This window comes from Scylla paramamosain, unplaced genomic scaffold, assembly GCF_035594125.1.
Source record: "Scylla paramamosain isolate STU-SP2022 unplaced genomic scaffold, ASM3559412v1 Contig2, whole genome shotgun sequence".
Classification (NCBI taxonomy): Eukaryota; Metazoa; Arthropoda; class Malacostraca; order Decapoda; family Portunidae; genus Scylla; species Scylla paramamosain.
In genome coordinates this window covers 3,535,001-3,547,970 of record NW_026973667.1, presented here as the reverse complement: position 1 = coordinate 3,547,970, position 12,970 = coordinate 3,535,001, and the positions used below count along the sequence as shown (strand labels likewise).

Sequence of the window (12,970 nt, the reverse complement as noted above, 5' to 3'; positions counted from 1 at the left end):
TTATTGTTGTTGTTTATTACGTGCTCTTAATTACTGATTTTGTTCTTTTATTAGTTTTTTTGTGTATTTACATTTTTTTTTTCAGCATATTTCTATTTTTTTTTATTATATTCTCTCTCTCTCTGTCAGTGTGTGTGTGTGTGTGTGGGATTGCCGGCCTGGTGTAGAGATAGATAACTCATTTCTCTACATTTTCTATTTTTATTTATTTATATTTTTCCCCTAAGCTGGTCACTTCACACACACACACACACACACACAAAAATAACACACCTTTTTTAATTTGAAACCCTTTTATTGTAATGCATATCTAACAAACAAACTGACAGACACAAATTTTTCCCATTACTTTTTTCTTCCTGACCAAATTTTAATTAGAAACTTTAAAGAGGAAGAAGAGAAGAGTTTAGTTCAGAAAAATGAATAATAGAGTTTTTAAGATATGGAAAGAATTAGTGTGTATGAGAGAGAGAGAGAGAGAGAGAGAGAGAGAGAGAGAGAGAGAGAGAGAGAGAGAGAGAGAGAGAGAGTCCTTTCTTCCTTTTGAGAGAGAGAGTCCTTTCTTCCTTTAGAGAGAGAGTCCTTTCTTCCTTTTGAGAGAGAGAGAGAGAGAGAGAGAGAGAGAGAGAGAGAGAGAGAGAGACTTTCATCTAATCTTTTCTTTTCTTCTCTCTTCCTCCTCCTCCTCTTCCTATATTCTCTCCTTCTTCTAATCTTTTCTTTTCTCTTCCTCCTCCTCGTCCTCTTCCTATATTCTCTCCTTCTTCTATCATTAAATCTCCTCTTTTTCTCCTTCACTTATCTTTCTATCTTCCTCCATTTTTAACATTCTCTCTCTCTCTCCATCCCAATATTTTTCACCCACTTTCCCTCCCATCACCCCATCCCTTTACCTGCTCCCCTGTCCACATTCCTACTGACACCTCTTCCTCCCCCTCTCTCTCCACCCATACCCCCTACTTACTTCTTAGCCCCCCAGCCACCCCACAGGCCCTTCACCAACCCTGTCAAACCACTAGTCACCCCAGCAGGTGCATTGGTCTTCTTATTTTCAATTTTATCATCCAGAGATGGAAACTCAATGTGGTTCAGGGCAAGGTCAAAGAAGAGAGGCTTGCAGGGGACGGAGGTCATCGGAGGGGGCACCTGGGCGACCTGGGGGCTGGAGGAGGTCAGGCTGGGGTCCTCTATGTATTCATCCAGGCGTTCGATGAGGAGCTGTGAATGAGGGAGCTTGTGAGTGAGTGAGTGTGTGTGTGCGTGTGTGTGTGTGAGAGAGAGAGAGATACCTTTTTTCTCTCATCCCCTATTAGTACTACCTCTCCTCCTCCTCCTCCTCTTCTTTCCTTCCTTCTTTCCTTCCTTTCTTCTATTTCCTCTCATCCTTTCCTCTTAGCCTTACCATACTCTCTCTCTCTCTCTCTCTCTCTCTCTCTCTCTCTCTCTCTCTCTCTCTCTCTCTCTCTCTCTCTCTCTCTCTCTCTCTCTCTCTCTCTCTCTCTCTCTCTCTCTCCTGACACTCACACTCCCAACCCACAGCCTATCCTTTCCCCCCTCCCCCCTTCCCTCTCCCAGTCCCCCTCCTCACCTTGCCCTCCTTGGTGCCAGTGGACTTGGTGGTGCTGGAGGCGGCCCCGGGTGCTGCTTGGGCCGCCAGTATGGCCTGGGCGTGAGCTGTGAATTTCTTGCTGTCAATCAGGGCTGTCAGGTGCTCCAGCTCTACCAACACTGATGGCTGTGGAGGGTTGTGGAGGTCAGTGGTAGTAGTAGTAGTAGTAGTAGTAGTAGTAGTAGTAGTAGAAGTGGTAGTAGTAGTAGTAGTAGTAGTAGTAGTAGTAGTAATGTTAGTTGTTATTGTTGTAGTAATAGTAGTAGTAGTTTAATAGTAATTAATAGTAGTGGTAGTTAAGTTCGTGTTAGTAATAGTATAAAAATTACTACTACTACTATTTTCTCATATTGTAGGTTGTTTGTGATGGTAGTAGTAGTAGTAGTAGTAGTAGTAGTAGAGGTAATTTCCTGTCACCATCACCACCACCACCACTACTACTACTACTACATTTCATATTTTAAGTCTCTCTCTCTCTCTCTCTCTCTCTCTCAGCCCACACACACACACACACACACACACACACACACACACACACACACACACACACCTGCAGGTTCCCCCCACTCTTGGCCTCCTCCACGTAGTTCAGGGCCTGCTGGTACAAGACAAGAGCCTCCGCCCACTTCTCCACCTTCAGGAAGCTCTCGGCCACAAAGTAACACCTGTGAGAGAGAGAGAGAGAGAGAGAGAGAGAGAGAGAGAGAGAGAGAGAGAGAGAGAGAGAGAGAGAGAGAGAGAGAGAGAGAGAGAGAGAGAGAGAGAGTTACAAAATGGAACACACAAGACAAATAAATAAACAATGAAATAGACACGTTTTTATAAAACCTGTTAATTAATAAAGATAAATAAATAAACAAACAAAGGAAAAATATAACTAGATACATCACAAATATTACTGATTAAAATGTTAGTGGAAAATGCTTGAATCTATAAATAAAATGAGGAAATTGAGAGAGAGAGAGAGAGAGAGAGAGAGAGAGATTGTTATGTATATTTAATCATTTCTCTCTCTCTTTCTCTCTCTCCTTCCTTTCACTATTTACTCCCTCTATTCCTCCTTCCTAGTCCTTACCCCTATCACATACCACTCCCCACCTCCCCCTACACCCCTCTCACCGGTGGGCACGATGGGCGATGACCTGACCCTCCACGCTGGTCCTCAGGTCAAGGTCGTCCTCCAGTCCGGGAAGGTTGGGCAGTTCTTTCAGGTTTTGAATGATAATTTCATGAAGACGCACCAAATCTTGTAATTTTGGACCTTTCTTGCCATCTTCAACCTGTGTGTGTGCGTGTGTGTGTTAGTGGCTGGGCTGCGTGGAGGAGATAGAGAGGAGAGGAGGGAGAGGCTGGGTGGAGGGGTGGAGGCAGTAACAGGTGGTGTGTGCAGAGAAGGAAAGGGAGGAATAAGGCAGGATATGATATAGGGATTAAATAAAGAGAGAGATGGAAGAACTAGATAAATAAACAGAAAGAGAAGGAAGGAAGGAAGGAAGGAATAGATAAAGAGAGAAGGAAGGGAAAGAAGGAAGGATGAAATAGACAAAGAGAAAGAGGAGAGAAGAGAAGAGAAGGAAGGAAGAAAGGAAGAACTAAATAGACAGAAGGAAAGAAAGAAAAAGGAATAAATAAATAAAGACTAAGAAAAGAAAAGACTCAATAAACAAAGACGGAAAAGAACGAAAGAAAACACCACCACAAACAAACAAACAAACAAACGTAAAACAACATTACCCCTGCCCCCATTCCCCACACCCCCCAACACACAGACACACCTACACACCTGCACCTCTCCATTAATAATCATCCGCCAGGTGTGTGCAAGAGCCAGGTTTCTCAGGGTAGTCAGGTTGAGGCGATGATAGGACAAATAGGTGTGCAGGAAGTGAAGGGGAGACACTGGGCCCTCAGTTGTTTGTTGACGTGGCTTGAAGCTCTGCAAAGGAAGTGGTTGTTAGACTGGATGGGTTGTTATGAGGTTAGATGGGTTGTTAAGAGGTTACATGGGTTGTTAGAACATTAGATGGGTTATTACAAGACTGGAAATGTTGTTAGAAGGGCTAAGGTTGGCAGACTGGGGAGTGTTAAATTAGAAGACCAGTGATTAAGAGCCTGGAGGAAGGGGAGGAGATGGAGGAGGGGGTGATGGAGGTAATGGGAGGAACAGAGGAGGAGAGGCAGGAAGATGCAGAGAGAGAGAAATAAAAAATAAAAAATAAACCACAATAAATACCGCAACAAACGCAAGTCAATGGTCGAAAAGTTGGCAACCCCCTCCCCCCCACCACCCCACCCCCCTCTCACCGCGTCAGCCTTGAGGTCGTCGCGCACCAGCTGGATGGCGTCCTTGCACTCCATCAACAGGCGGTCCAGGAGGCGCACTCGCTCGTTTGCCTCCTCCGTCCGGGCCAGCTCCTCGTGAATCAGCCCCTCGTTGACCAGGAACAGCCGCACCTGGGGATGTTAAGGGGGTTGTTAGTGTATGGGGGGGTGGATGGAGGGGGAGGGGGGTATGTGATGGAAATAATGGTGTTTTTTTTTCTAAATTTTTGCTGTTTTTTTCTTGTTTTCCTGTTTTTTTCCTCTATTTTCTTATCTTTTTCCTTTTTTTCCTCCTCTTTCCCTCTTTTCATCAGTTTTTCTCCTCCTTTCCTCTACTTTCCTTCCACTTTTCCTCTTCCCCCCTCCCCTCTACTTTTCCTCACCTTCCCCTCTGCTTTAAATACTTTCTCACATCAGGTTAGTTTGCATTTATCTATCATCATCATCATCACACACACACACACACACACACACACACACACACACACACACACACACACAAACCTTCTCATGCTTAACAGCCAGAGTGCGGCCCTTCCAGGTGACCTCACTAAGGGTATTGGCTTGTCGTTCCCTTGCTGACGCCAACAGGTTCTGCAATAGTGTAATTATAGTAGTTATTATTATTATTATTATTGTTATTATTATTATTGACGGTTATATACGTTTGTTATTAGTACTTTATAATCTCTCTCTCTCTACACACACAACAAAATAGAGATAAGAAAATAATTAAAACACACACACACACACACACTCACATCCAGCTTATCCCCAAGAGCCTCGTTCCCGCGCATGGCCAGCAGGGTGTCAGTGGCAGAGCGGTCGCCAAGATGATGACGACAGAACCTTAGTTTCACCTCCACCTCTTGTATCTTGGCAGTGTACACCTCCTGCTCTTCCTCGGACACCGCCCCTTGAACCTTGCTGTAGATGGCCCTGTGGTGGTGGTGGTGTTAGTGATGAAAAATAAGCTGACCTAACCTTACTTAACCTAATGTAACCTAACCTAACCTAATACACCGCCCCTTGAACCTTGCTGTAGATGGCCCTGTGGTGGTGGTGGTGTTAGTGATGAAAAATAACCTGACCTAACTTTACTTAACCTAATGTAACCTAACCTCGGATGCCGCCCCTTGAACCTTGCTGTAGATGACCCTGTGGTGGTGGTGGTGGTGGTGTTAGAGATGTAAAATAAGCTGACCTAACCTTACTTAACCTAATGTAACCTAACCTAACCTAAGACACTGCCCCTTGAACCTTACTGTAGATGACCCTGTGGTGGTGGTGGTGGTGGTGGTGGTGATGGTAAATAAGCTGACCTAACCTAACCTAATGTAACCGAACCTCAGACACTGTCCCTGGTTGCTGTTGATGGCCCTGTGGTGGTGGTGGTGGTGGTGGAAGGGAGGGTAGGGGTGCTAGTGATGAATAATAAGCTGACTTAATCTAATCTAATCTAGCAATACCTAACCTTACCAGAGTTTATTTAATCTTATTTTTCTGAGACTAACCTAATTTAGCTTATCTCACCTTGCCTTACCTAACCTAATTTGTTGTAGATGGCCCTGTAGTGGTGGTGATAGTGGTGGTGATGCAATGGAACAGAATCTAACCTAACCTAAACTAGCCTAACTTAACCTAACTCAACCCAACCTAACCTAACCTAACTTAACCTAACCAACCTAACCCAACTTAACCTAACCTAACCCAACTTAACCTAATCTAACCTAACCCAACTTAACCTAACCTAACTAGCACCCACTCACAGCGCCTTGTTGAAATACTCCACTGGTCTGGCCCACTGTCCTGTCCACTCGGCCAGCTCAAACAGCACTGTGCCCTGCAGCCACGCGGAGTAGCCCTGCACCTCCAGCTGCGTCCGTGCGTCACACTGGTCACTCTCCTGTCAGGAGTGTGGGGGGGAAGGGAGAGTGGGGGCAGGTGAATTTTGGCTTGAGTTCCTTTTGGATTAAATTTACGAAACATGAAAAAATGAAGATTATTTTAAGCAAACGTAACTGAACTACAAAATAACATTAAACTGAAGGCAAGAGGGTAGTTTAAATTCACAAAACATTAAAATACCAATAAATTTATATAAACCAAACCATCCACACACACACACACACACACACACACACACACACCTCCACCAGCCTCTCAAAAGCAGCCACATAGCTCGCAGCCTTCCTCAGCTTATTCCTCATTGAAAACTTCTTCCTGGAGTCCTTCGCGCTCTCCTCCTTCAGCTGCATTGCGTAAGCCCAGTACCTCTCCACAGTCATTAGCGGAATGTACAGAAACCTGCGGGTGGTGGTGGTGGTGTTAGGAAGGCAGAGTTTGTTGTGGTGGTGATGGTTGTAGTGGTGTTAGGAAGGCAGAGTTTGTTGTGATGGTTGTAGTGGTGTTAGGAAGGCTGGTTTTGTTGTTGTGGTGGTTGTGGTAGAAGTGCAGAGTTGTTGTGGTGGTGGTGGTGGTGGTGATGAGAAGCAGTAGAGTGATTAAGAACAAAGATAGAGGGGAGTGGAGGAGATTTAAAGCAAGAATGTTGGCTTTAAATCTTCAAAACTTGTAGAGAAACCGAGAAGGCTGAATGTAGACAGTGGGCACAACAGAGGAAGAGAGAGTAGGCCTAGTTGTGTTGTGTAGGCCTGTGAATGGATGACAGAGGGAGAGAGAAGGCCTGGCTATTTTGTGTAGGCCTGTGAATGGATGACAGAAGGAGAGAGAAGGCCTGGCTATTTTGTGTAGGCCTGTGAATGGATGAGAGAGAGAAATTAGGCCCAGATATATTGTGTAGGCCTATGAATGTAATAGAGAGTGAATTAACAAGATCTAGCAAGACTGGGACACGAAAGACAACAGGAAAAGAAAGTCAAGGAAAAACTAAACTGTGAAAGGAGGATTAAATAGAAGTTTCCCTCAAATTGTAGAGAAACGGGACAAGGAAAAATGAGAGTAATAAGAGATGGGAGCAGTATTACCATTCCTCCTCTTCCTGTACCCTTCCCTCCCATTCCTCTCTCTCTCTCTCTCTCTCTCTCTCTCTCTCTCTCTCTCTCTCTCTCTCTCTCTCATTCCTGTACCATTCTCCCATTCCTGCACCTCTCTCTCTCCCCATTCCTGTACTCCTCTCTCTCTCTCTCTCTCCCATTCCTGTACCCCCACCACTCTCTCTCTCTCTCTCTCTCTGTATACCTCTCGTCCTTCAAGACTTCCGGGGTCACCAGCTTCTTCCTGAAATTCTTGCGGTCCCCCTGAATAAAGTCGAGGTTCTTTCTAAGTCGGTGAATTCGCCTACTGCAATACTGCCGATAGAGTTGGTAGTCGCTGTGTCGCAGGCCGTGTGCCAGCTGTGCCTCCTTCACCACTGGGCATACTGCAAGGAGGGGTTAGTCAGGGGGTGCGCGGGACAGTGTGGTGTGGGGTGTGGAGATTGTCTGTGTGTGTGTGTGTGTGTGTGTGTGTGTGTGTGTGTGTGTGTGTGTGTGTGTGTGTGTGTGTGTGTGTGTGTGTGTGTGTGGGGTTAGGTTAGGTTAGTTGTGTGTGTGTGTGGTTAGGTTAGGTTAGGCTAGGTGTGTGTGTGTGTGTGTGTGTGTGTGTGTGTGTGTGTGTGTGTGTGTGTGTGTGTGTGTGTGTGTGTGTGTGGGGTTAGGTTAGGTTAGTTGTGTGTGTGTGTGGTTAGGTTAGGTTAGGTTAGGCTAGGTGTGGGTGTGTGTGTGTGTGTGTGTGTGTGTGTGTGTGTGTGTGTGTGTGTGTGTGTGTGTGTGTGTGTGTGTGTGTGTTAGAGGGCCATTTATCAAGGGCAAAAAAGTAAAAAAAAAATAATAATAATAAATAAATAAAAATAAATAAATAAAACAAAAAAATAAAATGAAAGGTGTGTCAGGTTAGGTCAGGTCAAAATAATCCATACACCACAATAGGGTAAATTTATAGTTTAAGCCAATGTCCCCAATCTGTACCCACGGCCCACGGCGTTATTATTAATTTCCGACAAGTAGTGTAATCATTAGAAATGATGTGAATAGTGAGAACAACAAAATGAGGTAGGTTATTACCACGTAGTGTGTAATGGCTTAAACTATAATAAAACCCACAATATTGCCCTTAATGAATCAAAATAACACTAAAAACTGAACAGACATTGACAAAAACACAAAAAATCGCAAAACGACCCAAAAAATAAAAAATAAAAATCACAAATATTGACCCCAAACATTCAAAATACGACAAACACTAATAATAATTCATACAAACCCAAACACTGCTGAAATTCAAACAACAACAACAACAACAAACAAACTACAAAAAAGATAAACAATTTCAAGCCGTCATCCATCCCCACCTCTCCCTCTCACTCTCTCCCGCCATTCACTCACCCTTCAGCGTGTATAGCGTCTTCTTGCCCTCCTCCTGACCCGGCTCGGCGGCAGAGGTCGGGTCAGCGGTGGTGGTCAGGTCACCATCTGTCACTTCAGCCATGGTTACCCCTGTCATCTTATTTTCCTCTTTTCACGTCTTTCCTCGCTTTATCTCCTCTTCTCCTTCGCTCCAATGCTTCTTCTTGCTCCCCTCCTGCTGTGGTGCGCTTCCTGTCCTCGTGGGTTGGTTTGTTTTGAGAGAATTTGTGTTTTCTGTGATATTTTAACGGCGTGTTGTGCTGCAGTGTTATGGCCGCCAGCTGGTGCAGTGTTGCCACCTCACCCAGGCCGCCACACCTCTAACGCCATTATTATTATTTGTTGGTATTTATTTGAGTTTTGCCAGTTATTAGTTTATGAAAATTCAAGTTGAAATGTTTGGTGAAGTAAAGGATTTGATTATATGCTTGCTTGCTTTATTTCTTTCCTAATTTGTTTGCTTGTTGCCATATCTAAACTCGCCATATTAATATTTCAAGGCGTTTAATTAGTTTTACAGGTTGTTGATACCTAAAAATTGAAATAAAAACGTGATAAAATAAGTGATCTACTTTTTATTTAAACATTTGCTTCCGCCGCCTCCAAATCTCTCTTTCACGATCGTTTAACAATTTGTAGGCTATTAATACACTTAAATTCAAGATGAAATATATATTAAATCTTACGACTTTCGCTTTTCTTTTCTGCATTCACACCAATCGACTTTTCTGTTGTGTGTTTGTAATTATTTAAAAAGGTTCAAATATGGCGGGTTCTGCTCTTCTGGTAACACTGTCAGGAGCAACATTCGATTTTTCATTAACTTCCTCGTTTCCCTTAACGCGCAAATATTGATCTATTATTACTATTTCATTACTATTACTACCTATTATGTCGAGATATGGTGCAGTAGTTTCATAATTAAAAATGACTAACAGTTTATTGATTATCTCGTTATTAATTCAGTTATCCATTTCATGCTATCAAATATTCTCATTTACTTCTCAATTAGAATTATTGCCTTACAACCACGCACCACTGGAGAGTTTACTAAATACATGAAGGTTTGAAGAGACACGTATGCCGCCTGATGATGATGATGATAGAACGTTGATCTTTTTACTTTTATAACCGGGTAACAACTCCGCTTCCTACACAACCATAACGCCTCTCTCTCTCTCTCTCTCTCTCTCTCTCTCTCTCTCTCTCTCTCTCTCTCTCTCTCTCTCTCTCTCTCTCTCTCTCTCTCTCTCTCTCTCTCTCTCTCTTATTTTACTAATTCAGCTTTCTATCCAGTCTCCCATGCAACCTCTTCCTCCCTTCCCCCCCTCTCTCTCTCTCTCTCTCTCTCTCTCTCTCTCTCTCTCTCTCTCTCTCTCTCTCTCTCTCTCTCTCTCTCTCTCTCATGCAACCCTTATTAACGGACATAATTAAAAGCAATGGTGAATGTAATTAGAGAAAACGAGATGACAAGTAAAAAAAAACAAATAACACATTGGTTTCAACAGAGGGGTCTTAAATGAGTGTTTTGTAATTAATTGACATGTTAAAACGAGTATTATGTATTGAGAATGGGCGAAAATATACGTACTATAGAACTTAACTACTCTACACGCACGTAAATTTTGAAAACAGTGCCTTGGGAATATTTGCACTTGATCTTAGTCTTGAAAAATAAAATTAGAGAGAATATTTTATAGTTCAATATTTTTATTAATTTTTTTTTCTTTTTTCCACATATACAAAAAAATTACGTACATTTCCTAATTTCTATTTTATTATTTCTTATATTCTTCTTATTTAAATTAATGGCTTTTTTTTTTTAGCGTTGAGAGAGAGAGAGAGAGAGAGAGAGAGAGAGAGAGAGAGAGAGAGAGAGAGAGAGAGAGAGAGAGAGAGAGAGAGAGGACCAAGATGATGATGATAATGATGAAAATAACAATCATAATAACAACAATAATAATAATAATGATAATAATAATAATAATAATAATAATAATAATAATAATAATAATAATAATAATGATAATAATAATAATAATAATAATAATAATAATAATAAGAAGAAGAAGAAGACCAACAACAACGGTAATAATAATAATAATAATAATAATAATAATAATAATAATAATAATAATAATAATGATAATAATAATAATAATAATAATAATGATAATAATAATAATAATAATAATAATAATAATAATAATAATAATAATAATAATAAGAAGAAGAAGAAGAGGAAGAAGAGGAAGAAAATCTCTCTCTCTCTCTCTCTCTCTCTCTCTGATCAAGGTTACGAAAAGTGAGAAAAAGACCTATGAGAGAGAGAGAGAGAGAGAGAGAGAGAGAGAGAGAGAGAGAGAGAGAGAGAGAGAGAGAGAGAGAGAGAGAGAGAGAGAGAGAGAGTTACAGGATGCATAACGAACAAAACAAGAATAGACAAAGAGAAGAACAAGAATTAAGAGAAAGGATAATAACACACACACACACACACACACACACACACACACACACACACACACACGTGGATGATAAGGCGATACATTACACACCATAACAATGCAAGGAGGAGGAGGAGGAGGAAGAGAAGGAGGAGGAGGAGGAGGAGGAGGAGGAGGAGGAGGAGGAGGAGGAAGTAGAGAGAATGAAAAAAAGCAATTTGTTACGGTCTTTTTTCATAGTTCCCTTCTCTCTCTCTCTCTCTCTCTCTCTCTCTCTCTCTCTCTCTCTCTCTCTCTCTCTCTCTCTCTCTCTCTGTCTGTCTTATAAGCAAGTGTCTCAATAGGGTGACATTCAGTGTGGCTTCGGCCGTGGAAAAGGAAGGATCTTTGCAAGTACTCTCTCTGCAGCACGGTTTGTTTACATCCTGAGCCAGCCACGTGGTCTTTGTTTATATTTTGGTTCGCCACGTGCTTTTGTTTACGTCTGCGTCTTGACACGTGATTTGTTGACATAAGAACATAAGAAATAAGGGAAGGTGCAAGAAGCGAGCAGGCTTACACGTGGCAGTCCCTGTATGAACACACCTACCTATTTCCATCTGCTATCCCCATCCATAAACTTGTCTAATCTTCTCTTAAAGCTCTCTAGTGTCCTAGCACTAACTACATGATTACTGAGTCCGTTCCACTCATCTACCACTCTATTTGAGAACCAATTTTTTCCTATCTCCTTCCTAAACCTAAATTTTTCAAGCTTGAACCCGTTATTTCTTGTTCTACCCTGGTTGCTGATCCTAAGAATTTTGCTTACATCCCCCTTGTTATAACCCTTATACCACTTAAAGACTCCTATCAGGTCCCCTCTTAACCTACGTCTCTCTAAAGAATGTAAATTTAACAGCTTCAACCTCGCCTCGTAAGGAATACTCCTCATCCCCTGTATCCTTTTAGTCATTCTCCTCTGTACTGATTCTAATAGACCTATATCTTTCCTGTAATGTGGGGACCAGAACTGCACAGCGTAGTCCAGATGAGGTCTTTAATATTACTTCCAGCCTTCTACTTTTAACACTCCTAAAAATGAATCCTAGTACCTTATTTGCCTTGTTTCTGGCCTCTATGCATTGTTTCCCTAGACGGAGTTCAGAGCTAACTATAACTCCTAAATCTTTCTCGTAGCCTGTACCTACCAGAGTTTGGTTGTGTAATGTGTACCTATTGTGTGGGTTTCCTCTACCTACGCTAAGCACTTTGCATTTGTCGATATTAAACTGCATTTGCCATCTATCCGTCCATTCATTCATTCTATCTAAGTCTGTCTACAAGGCGATGGCATCCGACACATTGTGAGTGTTCTTGTTGCTCTTGTTGTTTTTTTGTTATTATTATTATTATTATTATTATTGGGTATTGTATAACCTAACCTAACCTAACCTAACCTAATCTAACCTAACCTAACCTAACCTAACCTAACCTAACCTAATCTAACCTAACCTAACCTAACCTAACTTAACCTAACCTAACCTAACCTAACCTAACCTAACCTAATCTAACCTAACCTAACCTAACCTAACCTAACCTACCCTAACCTAACCTAACCTAACCTAACCTAACCTAACCTAACTTAACCTAACCTAACCTAACCTAACCTAACCTAACTTAACCTAACCTAACCTAACCTAACCTAACCTAACCTAACCTAACCTAACCTAACCTAACCTAACTAACCTAACCTAACCTAACCTAACCTAACCTAACCTAACCTAACCTACAGCTACTACTACTACTACAACGACTACTATTGCTGCTACTATTATTACTACTACTACTACTACTACAACTACAACAACTACAACCACCACCACTACATTTCAGATGAAGGTGTTAGCGGCAGTGGTGGTGGTGGTAGTGGGGGTGATGGTGGCGAGGGGAGGGGGGCAGAAAGGGGGTCCGTTCCCCCCACACGTGCCCTCCCCTCCTACACCCCCGGACGGACCCCACCTCCCCCTCCCCCACCCCCATATATTAGACAGAGAGGCGGGGCAGGATAAGGAAGGTAATCTCTCTCTCTCTCTCTCTCTCTCTCTCTCTCTCTCTCTCTCTCTCTCTCTCTCTCTCTCTCTCTCTCTCTCTCTCTCTCTCTCTACAATATATAGGTCATCCATCTTGAGAAACAAAAGGGAGTTACA

At 42.3% G+C, this 12,970-nt stretch overlaps 1 protein-coding gene and 1 long non-coding RNA gene across 2 annotated transcripts in view; one reads left to right on the top strand and one right to left on the bottom strand.

Annotated features, from left to right (window-relative positions):
- Window positions 1-727: 727 nt before the first annotated feature.
- LOC135096093 (signal recognition particle subunit SRP68-like) lies at window positions 728-8,625 on the bottom strand. Its single transcript, XM_063997333.1, has 12 exons — window positions 8,317-8,625; window positions 7,133-7,313; window positions 6,082-6,238; window positions 5,701-5,837; window positions 4,693-4,870; window positions 4,436-4,525; window positions 3,914-4,063; window positions 3,393-3,545; window positions 2,729-2,889; window positions 2,160-2,274; window positions 1,589-1,735; window positions 728-1,218 (listed from the first exon to the last, which is right to left on the bottom strand). Exons 1-12 carry the CDS (start codon window positions 8,432-8,434, stop codon window positions 961-963), a joined length of 1,845 nt encoding a protein of 614 aa, XP_063853403.1. The 5' UTR covers window positions 8,435-8,625; the 3' UTR covers window positions 728-960.
- A 2,504-nt stretch (window positions 8,626-11,129) lies between these two features.
- Window positions 11,130-12,970, top strand: part of LOC135096115 (uncharacterized) — a 7,108-nt gene continuing 5,267 nt past the window's right edge. Inside the window, exons 1-2 of the long non-coding RNA XR_010264597.1 lie at window positions 11,130-11,193; window positions 12,657-12,837. This is a non-coding gene — a long non-coding RNA (uncharacterized LOC135096115). The remainder of the gene's footprint in view (window positions 11,194-12,656; window positions 12,838-12,970) is intronic.

What these genes read in the sequence shown, in the direction of transcription:
- LOC135096093 (XM_063997333.1), bottom strand. Translation starts at nt 8,434, where the DNA reads ATGACAGGGGTAACCATGGCTGAAGTGACAGATGGTGACCTGACCACC. An exon ending in GAAGTCTTGAAGGACGAGAG is followed by an intron (nt 6,239 to 7,132) that starts GTATACAGAGAG and finishes CACCACCCGCAG; the next exon opens with GTTTCTGTACATTCCGCTAA. An exon ending in CTGGCACCAAGGAGGGCAAG is followed by an intron (nt 1,219 to 1,588) that starts GTGAGGAGGGGG and finishes CCTCATTCACAG; the next exon opens with CTCCTCATCGAACGCCTGGA.